At 42.9% G+C, this 20,774-nt stretch overlaps 1 protein-coding gene across 1 annotated transcript in view; it reads right to left on the bottom strand.

The window, feature by feature from the left end:
• The window catches only part of DOCK1 (dedicator of cytokinesis 1), a 1,072,828-nt gene that overhangs the window by 443,077 nt on the left and 608,977 nt on the right, over positions 1-20,774 (bottom strand). Inside the window, exon 29 of the mRNA XM_069239713.1 lies at positions 20,482-20,576. Within this exon, the coding sequence (XP_069095814.1) occupies positions 20,482-20,576 (95 nt within the window). The remainder of the gene's footprint in view (positions 1-20,481; positions 20,577-20,774) is intronic.

The raw sequence follows: 20,774 nt of genomic DNA, 5'->3' as shown, positions 1-20,774 counted from the left end.
ACTGATTGTACACCTAGTGGTACAAAGCATCACTTATAGGATTTAGTATCAGTGGGGCCTAGGTTTAAGTCTTACCAGGCCAGAGGGCCACTGATGTTCGTCACTCATAGCATACAGACCAAGGTGGTCCTACTGAGGACTGACCAGTAGTGAGCGGTTATGGAGCACCAAATAATTAAACTATTTTTTGGGGCTCACACTGATCAGTGTGCAATGGGCCTTAGAAATGGCTCATTGAAGAATTATGGAAAGGACACTAAGTGGGTGCAAAGGCCTAAGTCACACATTGATCTGGCACTTTACTTGGTCATGTTCATAAGCCAAGTGTCCTGGGAGCGTGGTACAATCTTTTTGAAGACGTTTACTAGTCAACAGAAGTGAGGTATTTCTGTTAATGTAACCTTTATTGTGCGTCTCTTCAGGCACTCAGAATTCAGGAAAAGTCAGCATTTGGTTCCAGGATCAGGCATACTCGAATTTACAGAGTCAGACCTTGAAGAGAAGGACTGTCTGCTAGCTTAATTCTCAATACTAGTGCCTAGCTGAAGGCTGTGTGCTAACTGTGCCACGGGAGTCAGGTTGCACCGCACTGATAAAGAGCCGGTGTTCCTGTCTAGACTGGACCTGGCCTGGCAGCTCGGACAGGACTGTTTATATTGCATCAGGAAGCAGGTTTAGTTGTGTATGTCAGGTCTTGTCCTGGTCCAGTGGACAAAAAAAAGGACTGAAACGCAGCCTAAGTAATTACCAAACGTTAGAATTAATTCTAGCATTTCTCCCATCACTTGTTGCCAGCACTTGCGAAATGGTTCTAGCAAATTGTTCTTGAAAAATAAAATACTTCTCAAATGACCTACACTGTGCTGCAGGTAACCACACAATGAGTTGAGGACACATTTGCAAGCCTGCCTCGGTACACATCTGGGGAAACACTCACGTTAACACCAGATACCTTACTGAAGGCTACACTCCACCGTTGTGTTATCTAGTGAATCTTTGGTTTTACCTGCCCCGGGACATAAAGCTCCCTGTTTAAATTCAACAGGTCCCTAGATTCTACAATCCCATTGGAGGAACAGAAGCGGGGGAGACGCAGGTAGAAGCACACAACTCTACTTTTAAGGCAAGCAGTACAGCGTTGACCTTTACATTGGCCGCAATTACCTGTCCTTCCATTTTATGGAACGCCAAACAGAGTAGGAAAATAGAAGAAGCTATATTTCAATTCGGCATTAATTTACACCAATAAACGTATTTTAATCCAATATGCAAAATAAAATATTGCAAATATAGTTGGTGTCAATTCTGTTGGGGAATGATGCATACAAGACCCAGGTCATGAAGGTGTTAGCTTCGCCAGTTTTATTTTTGTTCTGTAAATATATGTGACATTTATACTGCTTCATCACATTGGCGCTCCAGAAATGATGAAAGCTCAGTGCTAAGAGATATTGCTATTGCGTTGTCTTGTGGTGAGTGGACAGCCCAAAATAAAAGCTTAAGAATCAAATAAGGACATTTGTAAGACCACTGGCATTTATCAGGAAAAATAACTGCAGTAGTAATAGCATTGGTGCTCCTGCTTGAAAAATGCAAGCAGCCTGTGGCTCCATTTCATTGATGCAATGCAGGCCTTAAGATCCCTAATTGAGTATCAGAGATCACGAAGTGTAGAGCAGCAAAATAACCACTCCAGTCCTACAGCCTAGTGGCATAACAAGAAGGAGAAAAATGTCTCCGAATAATAATATATAATTTCACTATCAATGTAACAACAATGTCAATAACAAAATGGCGCTTTTTAGCCCAAGGAGCTCAGATACAACAGTTTACAAACGGGGCTGCCTATGCAGCGGAGCTAAAGTACTCTGTCATGACCTTTTTCTCCCTGTCATATGCCTGGAACTGTGCAGAACCCACACGTATTTTATTTTAGAGCTGAACAAGTGTTAACAGCCCAGGGTGATTCAACATTTTATGCACTAGTGAACACGCTTTTGGACAATGTTGTTTATTTTAAGATGTATTATTTACTCTCTCAAGATAGCGTGCTACAAGCTTTTGGCGCACTGTGACAAAGCACTATATAATAGGGTGGAGTAATAGGTAGCACGCTTTAGTAAATAGAAACATTAGATTTTTCAGCAAAGTTAATCTAACACATTGCAGGCGAGAGCAATATTTAGCATTTACAGAAAGAATTAGGGACTAGTTATAGTTAGGAGAACATATGTTAATTCTATCCTGGTAGAACAGGACCAGTCTTCTATATAGGCCCCTAGCACATCTACTGGGCTTCCTTAGCTGCACAATCAGGCTCCTAAGACTGAGGCCCTCATTACAAGTCTGGCTGTCCTAAGACTGCCAGACTCATGGTGGCCGTCGGACCGCCGCCAATGCGGCAGTCGGATAGTCACATTATGACCAGGGTGAAAGCGCCATGGTCCAACTGCCTGCACCGCCACTTTTTTGTCGCCCGACGGCCTGGCAGTGCTCTGGGGATTACGACGCCTGTGTCCGACAACCTTTGCATGGCGGTTTTACATGGGGGCCCCTGCACTGCCAATGCACTTGGCATGGGCAGCCACGTCGCGCTTTTCACTGCCTGAATTACAGGCAGTGAAAAGCGCAACAGATGCTGTTGCACCCGATGCACCACAACATTTACACCAGCTCGTAATCAATGTTGTGGGTAGTTTCCCGCTGGCCCAGTGGGAAACTCATAATAGGGCCAGTGGGCAGAAGCCCGAACATGCGGTCTTCCGACCTAATGAGTTTGACAAAACTCGTAATGAGGCCCTGAGTGCCCTCCCTGTCGGTATTCCTCAGTTCCACTCGCTTCCTAGCTGCTTGCAAGGTTCATGTTGTGCCTGCAGGAGTTTTCCTTTTGAAAGTCACACTCTTGCAGTACCAGTCCACAGAATATCAGGGAAATGTCCAGGGTCTCCTTCAGAAGGTCCACCCCTCTACTATCCCCAGAAGGTATAAGGTCCCAATGCCAGTAGGTTTGGAGAAACAAATCCCAGTACCTGGGTGCCACCTGAAGTCAGAAATTGAATCAATTTTCACTGTGGGGTCAAGTGTCTCCCCTCTGCCTGCTGGTCATTGCTCTAGCGTTCGTTCTCCCAGGTCTAGACTGTTTCTTAAAAGTGCTTCCTGTCTGCATAGGTTATTAACAGAGGATGGAAAGTTCTAGAAGGTAGGCACCAATGTCCAACCGTAGGATGATATAACACTCCATCCGTGCATCAACCCTACTGCACAGCATTTTGGGAATTCCCAAGACGGCATCATTAAGTGGTCTCTTATCAGACCTTCTCTTGAGCCTAATCGTTGTCCTTACCTGCCAAAGCACCCTGGTCCCTTCCCTTAAAAAGGGTAGCACATTCTGTGACTGGTTTTGTTGGTCTGGCTAACCTTTGTTGTTTATGTGGGGGGGATCCTTCCCAAGCCAGATGGAATGTGAAAAGTAAGTTTTTGGAAACTGCCACTTTGATTTTGAAGAGTATTGCAATACAAATAAAACAAACACTTGGAGCTCAATGGTGTTCTGTTTATTTTAGTCATAAGAGATTCAATGTGTAAATGATTAGAATTTGATCAAACAGAACATAGGATGGGGCAGAGTAGCAATGCCAGAAACATTGCAAACTATTTACATTTAAGAGAAGCATAACTCAGCAAGTTGGGTGGCATGCTGGTAACCCCAGGAAGACTTCTGGCAGGCACTAAAACTGGGCAACACAGAAAAACATTTAAGATTGATACTGTGGGGCCTGGCCCATTTTGCGGGAAATACACAAGATTTTTGCCTTCTGTTGCGGAACCCATTTTGGTTGGTGTTAGGACTCTGTAATTTACTTGTAAGTCTCTACTAAATGGTACTACATGTACCCAGAGCATGTAGAGTAAATGCTGCTAGTAGGCCTGCAGCACTCATTGCACCCCCTACAGTAGAACATGTCTCCAGTTCCTCCAGTGTAGTATAGGTGTGTTTTTGGAAACTGCCACTTTGATCTGACAAAACAAACCTTTGCCAGGTTTAAACCTTGCCATTAAAAACGTATAAGTTACCAATAATGTAAGACTTAAAAGCCCATATGGCAGGGTGCATAGTATTTAAATGTAGGACATGTATATTTAATGGTTTACATCTCCTGGTTGCGAAAAACGTTCAAAGGTGTTTGTCACTGTGACAAGGCTGGCTCTCCCGTAGGTTAACAGAGGTTTAAAAAATTACATTTAATAATTGCTAAACTCAGTTTGAGGATAACTAGAAAACAAATTCAAGGAATCATTTTAACAGTGATTTTAAAATCCAACCTAGTTGCCAAGTCAGATTTTTGGAAAATACACTCTTAGAAAGTTATAATTTTCCTGCCGAAAACTAAAAGGCTTTTCTGCCAGTGTTCAGCTGTCACCTGTCTCCTGATGGCTCTACTGTGATGAGATGTGTGTTGCCCCTAGATAGTGAACAAAAGGGACTGGGTGTAGGGTGAGGGTCTCTTCCAGTGACAGGACTGCCTGGGGGCTGAGCTCATCCCCTTTCTGAGCTTCAAAGAATGCCTACCCTGTCAGTGGGGATGAAGCTCATGCCTAGGCCTGCCTCCCTTTTTTTCTCGCTAGTAAGGCTGGTTCCGATCCTAGTGGATGGAGAGGAACGGATCAGAACTGGTTTAATCGGTGGACAAAGGATTACACTGCACCTATAGGCTGGCAATGGACATAAAACTGGCACCCCCAGAACTCTCCTCAGAACACTCCTGGACATGAGGAGAACCAGAAGGAGGACTCTTCTGCTGTATAAAGAACCCGAAGAAAAACTGGACCTGCTTCACTGGCGAAATTGTAAAGCTCCTAGAGGGTCTGCACTACTTCTAAACAACAACAAAAAAACAGTTGCTCCTACCAATTGGACACAGTCCTGATAAGTGTACACAGGGACATATGTGTGAACTAGCTAAATGTAAACAAATAAGATTTTGTAAGTCTTAAACCCAGCTAAAATTAGTTTAATGATTTCTATATCATCTATATTCATGATGTCTGTGTTGACGCTAATGCTATCCAAAACCAAGTAGCTCAAACCACATAGTGGACTGGCTTTACTACAGCTTGCACTGCCAATCACACTTTTGGTGGGATTCATGGTGAACCATGTTGGGGGACTGGAAATCATGACATGAGATCGTAATAAATGGGAAATAAAGGGCAGAATCGTACCATGTATGGAAAAGTACAAGCATGTACTTCATGAACAAGGGGTGGTGATGTTTTGACATTAAGGCCCTTATTACGAGTCTAGCAGTCCTGGGACTGCCAGAGTTGCAGTGGCGGTCGGACCGCCACCAAAGCAGCGGTTCGGCCTCCACATTATGACAGTGGCAGAGCCGCCACGGTCTGCCTGCCTGCACCGCCATGTTACCGCCGGTCGACAGCCTGGAAGTGCCAGTAGTGTAAATCTGCCAGTGGTCTAAATCCCCTCCGGATTACAAGTCGCCTCTCCCTCTGCTTTTGCATGGCAGTTCCACTGCCGTGCAAAGCCTGGCAGGGTTCCGGGGGCCCCTGCACTGCCCATGGAGTTGGCACTTGGCATGGGCAGTGCAGGGGCCCCTATGGACAGCCAAAGTTGTGTTTTTCACTGCCTGTAAAAAGCACAACAGGTGCTGTCATACCCAATCCGCGGCAACATTGCCGCCGGCTCAATTATGAGCCGGTGTCAATGCTGTGGCCTGTTTCCTGCTGGGCCAGCAGGCGGAAAGGCTGTTTCCACCTGCTGGCCCAGTGGGAAACTCACAATAGGGCCAGCGGATGGAAAACCGGAATGGCGATTTTCCGTCCTAAAGAGTTTGGCAGGCAGCCTCTGCTGACCTCCAAACTCAAAATGAGGACCTAAATGTGGATATTTAACCAATTGAAAAGCTCGTATTTCTGGACAGAAATGTTATTTCATTGGAACTATGAGCTTTCATTTTCAGGAACTGATTTTGATTTACCTAATTGAAAATCCCGTTTGTGGTAGCAAAATATATGTATTTTCATAAAATGACAAGCTAATGATACTACTGTTGTAACCAATCTGCTGTGTGCACCTGTGATGCGGGATTTGTGTATTTTGATTTTATTTCAACCCCTAATCTATCAAGAGGTTATCAATCATATATGATGATTGCGAGTCTACTTGAAATAGACAACCTAACAAAATGTAAAAAAGTAAAAGTGTAAATACATGTTATTAAAATGATACATAGCACACATTTGCTTGCCCTGAACTGCCTTTGTAATATATGTCTGTATATACATTTATTAGGAAAATTGTACACTGTTTTGCCAACACCATGGAAGTAGTGGAGCAATTTTATAAGTAGCCTCTCACCATGCATCTCTTCAGAAAGTATATGTAAAAATTGGGATGTAAAATTATTTTTTGCCCCCAGGTTTTCAGATCAACCCTACATATTCCTGAGGTTGTCCGGCTTCTCTGTTGCCCCATTATCTGGACCATGCATTTAAACTCCACAACGTTTTACCCTCACCAGCTGCCATTGACTATATTCAAGGTTCTGGCCATGTCAATGGGCATGTGAATGGGCTTATTGTGGAAGCAACCTTATCGTCATTTTTGTATTCATATTTGTAGTTTAACTTCAGATCAGCTCAGCTGTGATTTTTTTTTCTGCAAAGAAGAGTGCATAGGTTCTTCTTACAAGTCGTTTTTCTCACATCTGGAAATGATTATGTATGTTTTTGGAAGATGTCACTTGATTTACATCAATCCGTTTCTTTATAAGGCACTAGTCAGCATAAATACAGTACTGTGCATAACGATTATTGAGATTTGCATGCAAAAACTATACAATTCTGTGGAAGGTCAATAATGGGCATGACACTTCCATGGGATAAAGAGGTGATTTACTGCAATAACGTTTATATGAAAGTATATACACTGAATATGTCCAGGTGATTTGTATCTATTCCTGGCTTTATGATGATACTATTCCTGGCTTTAATGATGATTCTAATGATGTTTCTATTCCTAGCTTTAATGATTTAAATGAGGAATACCCCTCGGACTAATTTAAGATCTTCACTTCTTAGCCAAAAAAGGCTTGTGTCAGTACAAATATTTTGCTGACTTAGATAAGGCACTTTCTCCACCCCAAAGTGTCATACTGCCGTACAATACCATCGCTTGTGTGACTCTTAAAGGAGGGTTGGACATTCACTTGTAGTTCTGTGGCTCCCCTCCCCTCGTTCTCTATACATGAAGAACAATATTTCCATTCCCATTTGTGTTTTTATTTTCCCCACCAAATCTCAAACACTCGCCTGAGGCCACGTCCCTTCTCAAGGATCATGGCTGCTGGGCATTCTGTGCTCTCTTCCAATAAACTAAAGTTTTCAAGGGTGTCCTGGTCTTCCTACTGTCACTTTACTTGGTCCCAAAACCCTCTAAGCCATTTCCTGTAGTTCTGCTTCACACAGGGTACTCTGATCTTCTGCTTGTGTTCCACTCTTCTCTTCCTTGTTCTTTCTCACATTGATATTCCCTGATCTTTGGCAATCCTATCTGAATTCTTCTCCTCTTCACTCTTTGATGTCCTTGGCTTGCTCACACTATCTGTTCCTTCACTCTTCTCTTCATTTACCGAAAGCTCATTTTACCTCTCAGGCAGTCTTTTTATACACTGTGGGACAAAACTTCAAATTTCTTCTCTACCTTTAAGCAGAGGCCTCATTTTTTCCAATGTCTTCGCACTAGCAGTAAGCTGTGCTGACCAAATCCTCCAGTCTGTGGTCCTCTTGAAGGAAAAAGGTGGCACTCTACAATATGTCACTCTCTGGAGAGTTAGTTCAACACTATTTTCAGGGCAGCCGGAAGAGCCTTATCACAAATGCAATGGTATTGCCACTGGTCAAAATATCCTCCAATGGCATCCAGTGAAAAGTATGCGGACTTTGAAGCTTTGCAACATATTTGATATTGGCAGTTCAATATAAACATATCTAAACTTATGGGTCGTTCCACCTTCAAAGACTCGTGTGACTCAAACTGACTATCTGATTCAAAGTCCGGGTTTAAAGATCTTATTACCTTCGTTTTCATGATGAAGACAACAGCATGATCTGCTAGGGGACCAGGTGGTTTATTGTGTAGACAAATTGCTCAAATACTTACCGGCCTTGATATTATATCACATGGAGGGTCAAGGATTCTGTAATCGCTTAACACATTATTACACTTTAGTGGGTAATAAAAATCCCAATCTAGCACACTTCAAGGTAACATGTTTCTGGCCCAAACACATGCTTATTTAAAGCAAATCAAAATTCGAGAAGGTAAAAATCGTTAGTCACTCCCCACCCTAAACTTTAGATTTCTCCACTGCCAGATAGCAAGTGACCGGTCTCCACCTATTTTGCCATGAAGCCTCTCCTCTTTCCCCACGAAGAATCTGTAATGATAGTGTTAAAAACTATGACTCTGGGAATTTACATACATTGATATCAAATATTAATCTTAAAAACTTCTGTCTCAATCAACAGCAAACAAATCTACTGGAAAGGCTGGCGACATTCAGTACAATATATTTTTGCAATGTTATGAAGACTGAGGGGGTACTGCTATACCAGCCTGTTTAAAGCTCACTTCATACTTCATATGAAGAAGTAGATGTTCACTTTCAAATGTTTGAATACTCCTACATGTCTATAGTCTATTTCAGTTCTTTTTTTTTTTACAAATCGCCATTGAGGAGTGGGTGGAGTGCTTCTTTTTGGAATTTAGTCATGGACCATTTATAGCTCAATGGACCGTTTATCTACCATCACTTGATCTATTAAAACAATTGGTTTGACTCACCAAGAAGTGACTAGCACTAAAGTTTTAAATTGTCTCAGGGTAAGTGCTTGCGCAACTTGTGTCAATGAATGAAGGTCATCCCTTGATGATGGTTAACCTCCTCCTCACTGCCCTTTGGAATGAGGCTGTGAAGTATCCCCCTTAGTCAATTGCCTTTTATTCAACAATCGCTCTAGTCATTAACCTTGAAGATGTCCTCAAAGTTATGGGCATGTTTTTCATAAGACTCCTCAAAGTACATTCCGAGAGTGAGTGTTTGAGCTAATGGAAGGTTACTAATGTGATGGAGTTGCAGAAACATCCTATTTTCTTATTTATTGTTTATTACAATGTAATCGTCACTTCTTTGTTAATAATTTGCACAGAGTAGTGGCATATTCTGATGGTGAATACACAAGATAAAAGAAAGTTGCGCACAAATTAACACGCAACAGTAATCTTGAATAGATAAATGGTTTAGCACTGAAATGGACTGGACATTTGAGCAGAAATAAGACAATGTAAGAATAATATTAAGTGTATTTTCAGCGATTGTGCTCTTCAATATATACTAGACAATTACACCACATTATTGCTTCCATTAGTTTACAATCTTCTTAACTAATTGTGAGTGCTTTCACTGTGTTTTCTAAGCCTGTATTTACTCTATAACATATTCGGCATTTTCAGAATGGCTGACAGAAGAATCAATTGTGATGTTCTACATATGTAAAACTCAATGTTAGCAACTGGCAATCTAAGCACGCAAACACAGCATGACCAGCTGTTCCAAAAATACAAATGTAGGTTAATTAGCTGCTCGTGGGATATACCTATTACACTCACAATGTGTGCTTAAAGTCTTTGAAGCATAAAGTACAAATAATGATGCTGAAAGAAAATCGAGACGCATCTTAAATAAAGCACAAGGAAATTAAAAAGCACGTTAAATGCATGCTTAATTTTATCCACACCTTGGAACAATATACAATTTAAAGTCAAAACAAAAGTTTGACACACAGCCTGCCACTTCAATGGCTTGCATAATTAAACTTAAGTTATGCAAAATGAGAAAAATAAATTGGCCCGTACGCTTCGTGTTCTAGTTACTGAGAATGGTAACGAAATTTAGAAACCTCAAAACTACACACGCTTTCGAAGCCAGTTTGCTACAGAACGACATCATTCTTTAATGTAAACTGCTCTTCTTAAACACATGGCCTTTGCTTGTAATGTGCACTCTACTTAGCCGCATAAGGTATTAAATCCAATGGAATGGAGAGGTCAGGTGCGGTCATGAAGAAGAAATATTAATAGCTTCTAATTACAGGCAATGGTTTGCTTTCCAAGCTCAAAGGAATATACCCTTGCTTGATTGTTAACGATTGCTTTTATTGCATACTGACCTAGAGTATGGCACTTCTCTACAGCTGTAGGTCACGTGGTACCATGAAGAAGCTATGGCGCTGAAGTCCTTTGACTGAAGGATGCAACGTTGGCTGACTGGCATAGAGCTCCAGTAGACTGTGGTAATCATTTAATGTTGTCCCAACACCGCAAAGCGGTTCCAGGTGGTTGTGGGTTCTACGCCCATTCGGGTAGAGCGCCTGCCCCGAAGTGGGGGGGCACGGCCCATTAGGGGACGGGGCCTCCGAGGCCCTGGGGCACTCCACCCCCCTTTTCTCTTCTCGCCGGGGGTGCGGGCGTCGGCCGGATTTCCGCCCTGACGCCTCGCGAGGCGCTGGGGCGGAAGTCATGCCACAGGGGGCATGTTGTGGGGCCGACGTTGGCCACCCGCCGTTTCAGGCTGCCGCACACTGGTGGGGGGCTATTTAAAGGCCCCCCCAAGAGGGATAACCCCTTCTTTGCCTGTGTGCGGCAGCAGGACCTGGCGTGCGGCCCGCGTTTGTTTTTCGCTTCCTGACGTTCCTGTTCTCCGGTTCCCGCCTGGATTTCCCTTGCGCCAGGACTTCCCTTGGTGTTGCCGGTACAGCGGAGGTGGAGACGGCTCCTTTTTCCCGCCGGGATTTCTTTTGGCGTTACGGAGGTGAGTTTGTTTGCTTGGGCACAGGGATCGGGGTTTGGAACCGGGCAATTTACGGAAAAAATTAGTGGCGCGGCAGCAGGGGGGTCTGCTTTTAAAATATGTTTTATTTGCTCGCATAAGCGTTTGTTGTAGCCTTGTTTGGTGTTCCGAGGACACGATCCTCTAAAAACTGGATTAGCCCCGTGTATCAAAAGTAAGGATTGTGCCGATTGCACCACGTTTTTACAAAGTGCAGAATTTTAAAAGCACACGCAGTTTGGACAACGTGCGGTGCGGTGGGTTTTGTTTGTAGTGCTTTAGGGCGCAGTTTGTTGACACACGGTGGGACAAAGAAATACATTTAGAAATAAATAAAATATAAAAGCATTAGTCTTTGCAAGAAAGGATCTGTTAAAAGTTTAAGTGCTGGGTTGTACTTGGCCTTGCTCAGTGTTGTGTTAATTTAAAAGAAAATAAAAAAATAAAAAAGGTCTAAATTGCGTGTTGGTGGCACATTTGTTTTGGTAGATTATCAAGTTCTTGCCTTTGATGTTGTTGTGTTTTACATCCTTTCCAGGAAAATAAAAATAAAATAAAAAAAGAGGCAGGGATTATACTAGCGTTTGCATACCTCTAGCAGTTTCCCTCAGGGTAGTACAGGATGCCACCAAAAAGGGCTAACACGCAGAATGGGAGTGGGCGTGACCCAGAATTATCCCAGCTACTAAGGTTAGTCTTGGAAAAATTGGGGAGCGAGGACACCGGTGAGGGCGGCGGGGGTCCCGTGATGGCGGGGGGCAAGGATAGGGGTTCCCGTCCAAAACAGTCCCATGTGGCCCCCAGTGCGGCTTTCCCCCCAGTTAAGCGGAGAAGGAATGGGAAAGCGCAGGTACCAGCCACCATAGTACTAACGCCCCCCGCAGCAGCCATGGCCACCATCGTCCTGTCACCCCCAGCAGCAGCTAGCCCCCCAGGACAGCCCCCGCTCACTGTGCCACCCCCCACGCCACAAGTTCTTAACTCGGGCCCCACGACTCCCTCAGGCGGGGGTATAGAAGGGGTCCTAGCGGATATTCGCAATTCCTTGGCTGCCTTAGCACCTACCAGAGTTGGACACCTCTTTGATTTATTATGCCAATAAGATATTGAAAGCTCAACACACCTACGGGGGGTCCGCTTGGTTGGAGTATGATAGGGATTTTCGTTGGGCGAAAGTGGAGGATCCTTCCATTGTGTGGGATCAAACAGAAGTGAATGTGTGGCTCGAATGTATTAACAACAAGGTCCCAGGGAGGCAGCCCTTTCGGCCCCAGTTGTCCGGTGAGAAGAAAGGGTCTTGCTGGGCATTTAACAGAAGGACATGTTCGCGTCCCGCTGGAACATGCAAATTCAAGCATAACTGTTCCTTTTGTGGACACCCTTCCCATCCTGAATCCAAGTGTATTAAGAAATTTAAAGAGCAGGGTCGGGAGCCCAGTAAACCATCTAATTGATTCTCCTCTCCCCTCCCCGGTCAGGTTAGAAGTGGTGCGCCCTTGGTTACAGGCTTACCCTTCTTTGGACGCGGCTTCGGTACTTCTTAACGGTTTTTCCTTTGGCTTCAGGATTCCCGCCCCTAATGTTTCACCGGTAAACCACTGTAAGAACCTAATATCTGCCTTACAGAATACTTCGGTGGTTGCTAAGAAAATAGAGAGGACCCTGGGCAGGCTTGCTGGTCCTTTTGGGTATCCCCCACTATCTGGTTTTGTTTGTTCCCCGTTGGGGGTGGTTCCTAAGAAGGAAGCAGATAAGTTCAGATTGATCCACAATCTTTCAGCCCCAAGGGGGTCATCAGTTAACGACGCCTTCGAGCCGCAGCTATGTTCAGTTCGTTACGCGTCAGTAGATAATGCGGTAGAGAAAGTTAGAGCGCTGGGCCGTGGGTCGATGTTAGCAAAGACCGACATTGAGTCTGCCTTCCGTCTGCTCCCCGTGCACCCCGAGGACTACCACCTGCTGGGTTTTCAATTCAGGGGGGAGTACTACTTCGACCAATGCATGCCCATGGGTTGCAGCATATCTTGCAGTTATTTCGAGCAATTCAGCTCCTTTCTTCAGTGGGTATTCTCACAACACACAGGACACCGGGAGGTCATTCATTACCTAGACGACTTCTTGATTCTGGGACCCCCTAATTCTGATAGATGCAGGTGGGCCCTTCAAGCTTTAATCGCATTGTTCAAAGAATTCGGGGTTCCGTTGGCCCCCGAAAAAACGGTCGGTCCTTCTACTTGCATCACTTTCCTGGGGATTGAAATCGACTCCATGGCCGGGGAGTGCTGCTTGCCTTTAGATGAATTGTTGGCTTTCAAGGAGTCCATTAAGGCTATGTTGTCTCAAGAAAAGGTGACCCTGCACCAGCTTCAGGTACTGGTGGGTCAGCTGAATTTTGCACTAAGAATCATCCCCATGGGTCTCCCCTTTTCTAGGTCAATAGCTCGCTCAATGGCAGGGCTGAAAGAAAAACACCACTACACTCGGCTGTCTAGAGAGGTTAAGGACGATCTGGGGTTGTGGGATCTGTTCCTCAGGACATTTAATGGGTCGGTCATTTGGCCGCATAAAGCAATATCCAGCCCTATGCTGGGCCTTTTCACTGACTCCGTGGGTAGCATAGGCTTCGGTGCTATTTTGGGCCCTTTATGGTGTAGGGCAGACTGGCCTAGAGATTGGGTCAGGTGGGGCTGGACCAAGAATATAGCGTTCTTAGAATTATTCCCGATTGTGGTCGCTGTGAACATCTGGGCAAAGGAGTTCAGGGACAGGGTGGTAATTTTCTGGTCAGATAACATGGCGGTGGTAGAAGTTATCAACCACCAAGGGGCTTCCTGCCTCTTGGTCTTGCGCCTGTTGAAACACCTGATTCTGACTTGTCTTCAGCACAACATCACATTCAGGGCGAAGCACGTACCTGAGGTGCATAACAACGCAGCTGACGCATTGTCTCGTTCATTAATGCAGGATTTTTTACGGTATCACCCCCAGGCGAAGGAGAAAATGACGGAGTTCCCAGAATCTCTGTGGAAGATTGGTGCCCCTCCCTCTCAGACTTAGTAGCATCATCCTTGGCCCCACGCACAAAAACAGCTTACGAGAACAGTTTTTTACTTTACAGACGGTTCATGCATGCCCAGCATATTGCAGACACATTTTCTGAACCTGCAATGGGGGCGTTTATTCAACATCTGCGTAGCCTAGGTCGACCTGTGTCATGCGCGAAGGCCCACTTGGCAGCAATACGTTTCTTCGCGAAGATAGTCAATTTGGAGAGGCCTCTGAATACTTTCATCGTAAGACAGGCTTTACGGGGTTGGGCCAAGGGATCCCCGGGTTGCTCTGATGCCAGACGTCCCGTCATCCCTCTAATGCTACAGGGTATTTTAGGGACGCTCCACACTGTCTGTTCTTCACCCGCCGAGGTGGCGCTTTTCGCCGCAGCCTTCACTTTGGCTTTTTATGGGGCTTTCCGCATCAGCGAGTTAGTAGGCTCTTCCAAGGGTGACCACTTGGGGGGCCTACAGCAGAAACACGTAACGGTTGGCAATGGGGCTCTATACATTATGTTGCGGAAATCAAAGACCGACCAGCTGAAGAAGGGAACACGCATCACACTCGGTGAGGCGCTTGGTTCCCCCTTATGCCCTGTGTTAATCACCAACAATTATATGGCAGTGCGCCCTATGGCTGAGTCTACGGCCTTCTTTATTCACACCTGCGGACACTGCCTGTCGCGCTACCAATTCGCGGAAGTCTTTAAATTGTCCCTAAAATCAATCGGAGTCATGCACCTTGGAAAAAGCTATGTATTAACAACAAATCAGTTTCCACAAATAAAATGCAGTGGTTTGTGTAACTATATAATGTCCAGCCCTAAAACGTGGTTTCTACTTTCTTCATTACAGGAAAACCACCAAGATAGAACTGGCTACATATGAAAATTCCTTATTTGGTACTATATTTGGAGTGAAAACTGCAATTAGGTTTGAAGAACTATAAAGCCAATAAAACATTTGAATGAACTTACATTTGATCTTTTTTGTTTCAAATGAAATTCATGTTTTTCTTCAGGACAAATATAATACTTAGAATTGCAATTTAATGTTCTTATTTCACAATACTTTCTCAATAGATATGTCGTCAATCTCAACAGACAAAAATGTGTGTAGTTAAAACACACTGCCCCTTTTGATTACAGAAAAAAAAAAAACTTAATTAAGTCCAGGTATACAAATATAGTTCTAATGCCACCTGCCCCGAAAAGATCGGAAATGATTATTTCAGAGAAGCTGAATAAATATTTCAACAATTTAAAGATGAAAGGGCTGGTCAGTTGCTGTAACTAAGCACATTGGATCTATGGCAGACTTTCCCGTAGCACCTAGGACCTAAGTGGCACCCCCTCCCACCCCCCAATACCCCTGTGACACATTTGTGGCTCTGAGAGTTTTGTGACCAGCGTACGATGTAGAACTTACAAAATGACATAATTGCCATAGGCTTCTGTATCAAATGTCACAATGCACGGTGCACTTAGGGCCTATAATTATTTTGCATGTGCAGTACTCAGTGCAAACCTAGTTGCAAACCTCTTTATTATTGTGGTTTCCTAACTGCAGGGTTCTAAACATTGAAACGCTGGGCATTTGGTTGTCTTAAAGGGGTTCAAGGTAGACACAAGCTTACGGATAAAGATTTCTTCCGGAAATGTGGTGAATGGAAAACTATTGGGAGATATATCATACTCCAACCAATCAGTTAACGATAAAGTTTGCATTTACTAACAGATAATGAAATACAATATAAATATTTTGTAAAGATGTTGCAACATGTATTATTTGTCAGTTTGTCAATAATAGAAAACATTTAAAATGTTAACGGAGAAAGGCGCATACCGTACTTTTTAATCAAACACCACAAACTAAATTCACTAAAAAAGCATTGTCAAGGCCATTAGGACTCACCTCTTCTACTTATGAGCTTTGGCAATCACTTTTGGTGACTATGGGCAGCATCAGCAAAATAAATACTTTTTGCTCATGCCATGCAGCAGAGGATGGAAAAAAGAAAAGAAGAAAAAAGGTGCAATGATGTGTATTGGTGTATACATGACATGACACTGTGGCAGTCACGCGTGATGACTTGTATATCTGCATGTCCACTACGCAGATGCAAATACGGAACAACGTGGCTGCCATTTCTTCCATTTGTTTTTTTATTATTGCAAAATTGGGGACATCAATAGGAGCAATAAAAATTAGAAAATATATTTATTCCTGCACGAAAACCACTTTTTAAAAATGAAGCATCCTGGCAGAAAATGCCGGCTGCAGGGCCGTCAAAATAAAGTAATAAAAACAACATTTTGCATTAGGAGAGGTGGGAGAGCAACCGGGGCGCGGTGGGTCAGCAGTCAGCATACAGGGAGAAATGTGAAGTGGCCTGGAAGCAATGGAAAAGTTTGAGGGGTAGGGTGCAAGAAAATGGGGGGCAGGGGGACCAATGGACGAGCTGGCACTGGGCAGATGTGGCAACCACACAGAGCATGTGGGGGAAAACAGCACAAAGGGGGGGGAGGGGATGAAAACACATGCACTCTAATGGAGTCCTGAAAGTAGAAGAAGAAAGTAGTTCATGAATGTGCAAGTCTACAAGTCATTAAATTAGAAGGATGGCAAAGAAGGTGTGCTCTAGGAAGGGATAAATACGAGAAGTGAAAGGGAAGCCATCAGAAAGAAGCAAAGAGGGTCCTCCAAGCCCACTCTAAGTTCTGGCAGCCTCTACAAGACGTTTTTCGACAACAGACTGCTATTAAAAAAGACCGAGGCTTTACCCAATATCTCTTAATTGATCATGTTAAAACTGAATTTACATTTTTTATTATTCATCCTTTTGGTATTACCATAATGTTTTACAATTGTGCACTACGGAAAAAGTCTATATATCTGAGCAAAATTACCTGCCTGATTAACTAGTTAGCATTATATTGCATCTTAACAGTATTTGTAAACACGCATGTTCACTTATAGGCAAATGAAAACAAAACAAAATAAACGTATTAAAAAAAATATACAAATTCCATATTTCTTGGGCTCCTCTTTTGCTTCCTTTATGTTACATGTGAATGAATGATGCAGATAACTGGACCTAGAAAGCTGAAAGTCTCTGGGAATCAGAGAAGTGACCATAGGCACGCAATGTACACTTCGTTTTCACTAGGACCTTGCATATTTTGCAGGATTTACAAATGCACTCGCCGAGAGTAAATAGGCTTCAATCTTCTATCCAAGTGTGGCAGGCAAAAATGGTGCAGAAAGTGCGGTCAGCCGTAACAAACACCCCTCTTGTTTCAAGAGGTGTGTGGGGATTGGAGGCATGCACGGAAAATAATAGTTTGTGATGTGGAATATTGCAGATTTTCTGAGTCATATCTATAGTTAGGAAAATGGACGTTAGAATTCTTGGTGTTTCACATAAATGGAAATTTTACTCCATAGAGCCATTATAGATGAGATGCATGGAAATGTAAGAGATCTGCCAAAAATGTATAAACTTCGCACACATAACAATGCTACTTATTCTTTGCATTTTCTAATCATTCATTATTATAGCTTTGCAAAGTGACTGTTCGACCGGACAGAATGAAGTGGTCTTCATACACATTAGACTTCTTAGAGATGGTTAACTCATATAATTAACTGAACAATTCTACTGTTTTAATCCTGAACATTCCTGTTGTATTTGTCACATTACTCATATGTTTTACCATCTTCTCCTCCCCGGAACTATTCAGAGAAAGTAAAAGTCAAAGAGTTGTGTTTAGTCTCATCAGGCAAAAAATGTATTCCCTACAAGAGAAAACTGCGTTGGTCTATAATAGCCCCACTGCTACCTAACCACAGCTTTTGCCATTTAGACTATACCCCTACATATACGTTGATGAGTGGGAATTGGCAATAAATAGTGTGCATTACACATAAGGTACTGTTTCCTTGTGGCGATGCCCAGGCTACTGACCATAAACTTGACCTAAGGTGTACCTTCATCTTATAGCATCATCACCTCCACTACATACATATTTTAATGTATGCATCACACTGCAGAAGGTATGTGGTTAGGATTATCGAGTCTCTTGTGGCTAGATTGTGGATTTCTCAAATCTGTCTGTCATTCTCAGGATATGGCTCCAGTCCTAAACAAGTATATCTGGCAAATTGGCATAATGCAAACATTTTGATTTCGTGTTTATCTCCAAGCCTGTGGTATGCCACGCTAAGTGATGGTCACTATGACTAAATTACTGCTATGCCTGTTGACTACAATCAAGCTAGATTTTTCTTTCCCCCTGAACAGGCCTGTCATGATATCTATATGAATTGAAAATATAGTTCATGTGTTGTATAGCATGGGAAGAATAAACTGCCCAATGAGAAACCATTAGATTAAACAGAACCCTGTCATGGTGTATTTTTGTAAAGTGTACAACAACACCTTTAGGTGGAAACGTTTCCATAAAGAGGAGTAATAATGAGATTCTCGTAGTCAATTCACCACAAATCTAAAAGTGCCGATCAAGTGCTAAACTGCTAATTAGAGTGTAAACACGCATTGGTAGAGCCAGTAGGTCTTGCCTATGAAAGATCTTTCGCTTTTGTCAATGTTTTTTTTAGCCATGCAGTATGGCTAAAAGTTAGGGGAAATTGCCTTTTTTCTAACTTCTAGCCAAGCTGTACAGCAGCTGCAGAGCTGTATAACATGGCTAAAAGTAATTGACAAAGATAACAACACTCCTATAGGCGGGATCTATTGGCTTTCCCTATGCTTGTTATGTAGTACTGACATTACCCAAAGGTGCAAGAGCATTTTATAACGAAAGTATTCTGAAATAAAAAGACATGCAGAGATTTAAAGCTGTAGGAAAGAAGGTTGACATACCACTGGAGCATTCTGGAGATGAAGGGGTAATTGATGAAAGAACTTAGATGTTACAAAGCTAGCACTCAGATTACAATTTCAGTGCACTATAATAATGCTACGCAACATATACGTATTGGTAACATTTTTATACTACTTCTTGTGCGTATATTATTTAGTTTTCATTCTCTTAAGAAGGAACTGTACGTGCTCTTTTGCTCTGTATGGTTTCAATACATTGTGCAGCTTTTTTGGAGTTCCGGAGGCCTGTGTTTATATTAGCATGTGAGCTATATAGTGATCACTGGTACAGAAGGGCTCTCTGGGAGATGGAGTATTGATGGGGAAGCAGCACCAACCACACTATACAAAAAGAAACAGAAACAGACTGCAAAAAGCAACTGTGGCTTCGACACTTTGAAGACATTTATCTTTCTGCGAGTTAATTTTGATATTGTGTCTGGCATTGCCATGCGTTTTCTTGGGATTCTGTAAAGCCTTTCTTCCTGTTTTTTTTCTTGGGAGCATCTTTTTCCTTTCCAAGCAGCTGCAGAAAAAAACATGTATCTCAGTGTCTGCTTTTCGCAGACAGGACAGGAAAAATGGTTTTGTTTTTCCTTCCCTCCATTATTGTGGATGCGGAGGCTAGCCTCAGCAGGTTTTCACGACGATGACACGAAAGGGCTTGCAAGAATAATAAAAAAAATTACAATAAAAATGTGCCTCAATCTGAGAAAAGGGAGCGCAAGGACACTAATAAAGAAATTAATCAGTACTTGATCCATGTTCACCGAAAGTACAAGCGCAAAGAGGAATGAAGCCTGGAGGCGCTGACCAATGAGCAAGGAAATGAGAGTGACGATGAGGCCAACCAATAGTTAGCAACGGGCGGCCTTTAAGCCCAGTGTGTAAACAATATAGCTTGCAGCAACAGCGCTTGCACTGTCTCAGGTGAGAGCTAAAGACCTTTTCATCTGCCTTTTAGCACCATAGTCATCAACTGAAAGCAGATCATTTCCATCTCTGACTGCGGGCAAGATGAACTACCATGTTAATGGCAATGGTCCTCGAGAGGATGCAAATTACTGACCTCCAGGTCACTCACATCGACCATCACCCTTAATTTGCTTGTCTCTTTGACCTGCAGGAAAGGAGTCTGCGTCTTTTCGAGGTCGAAGAACTATTGCATTCGCTAAGATTAACACATTTTATTTACAGTACCTAGAAATTAGCAAAACATAGGTATTATTCTGCAATGTAAAACCCACGCCGTTATTTGTATTTACTGTCTCCGTTAATATTCATGTATGGAGGTGAACAGTCTTATTTCATGTGTTAGTGCTTAATGAGCTGTAATGGAGGTTCATCACTTTAGAAGCTACTTTATGTGAAAAGCCTATTCAAAAGCTGCGTTTAGTTTTATGGCAGCAAATACAATAAAGCAACAGGGTGTAATATATTTAAATACCTTTATATAAAATGAAGATACCTACAGCTATTACTGAAGTCAATTTTCAGTTTTGTTTTTTTTTTCTCAGAGGAAATAACTCTGCTACTGTTCCTTGTGCAAGATTGTTGTTTCTAAGCAACATTGTTTTCCCAGATCAGACAGTACAGTGGGTGATTTCCGGAAAGGTTTAGTGTTTTTTTCTGTACTTACTTGTTCTGCATCATGTTCATTATGACCCAGTCGGAGGGATACACATTCTTCCCAATAAGATTCTTGAACATGATGAATGTTTCCATCAGAAAGTCCTAAAGTTGGAGGAAAAAAATTAAAAAACACAAATATGTAAACACGTAGCTTTCAACAATCTCAGCTGTTTGAGGCTTACATACCAAAGGTAGCTAAGTGTTTTCATGTGAAAAGCAGAGCTGAAGAGGCAACCTGTAGGCACTGCGTTTATTTTGCAGTAATTTTCGATTGGGGATCTTGCTAACAAAGAAGTCAAT

Source organism: Pleurodeles waltl, chromosome 6 (assembly GCF_031143425.1).
Source record: "Pleurodeles waltl isolate 20211129_DDA chromosome 6, aPleWal1.hap1.20221129, whole genome shotgun sequence".
In the NCBI taxonomy this organism is placed as follows: Eukaryota; Metazoa; Chordata; class Amphibia; order Caudata; family Salamandridae; genus Pleurodeles; species Pleurodeles waltl.
The sequence above is the reverse complement of the archived record's forward strand: the minus strand, read 5'-3'. Positions and strand labels throughout refer to the sequence as shown.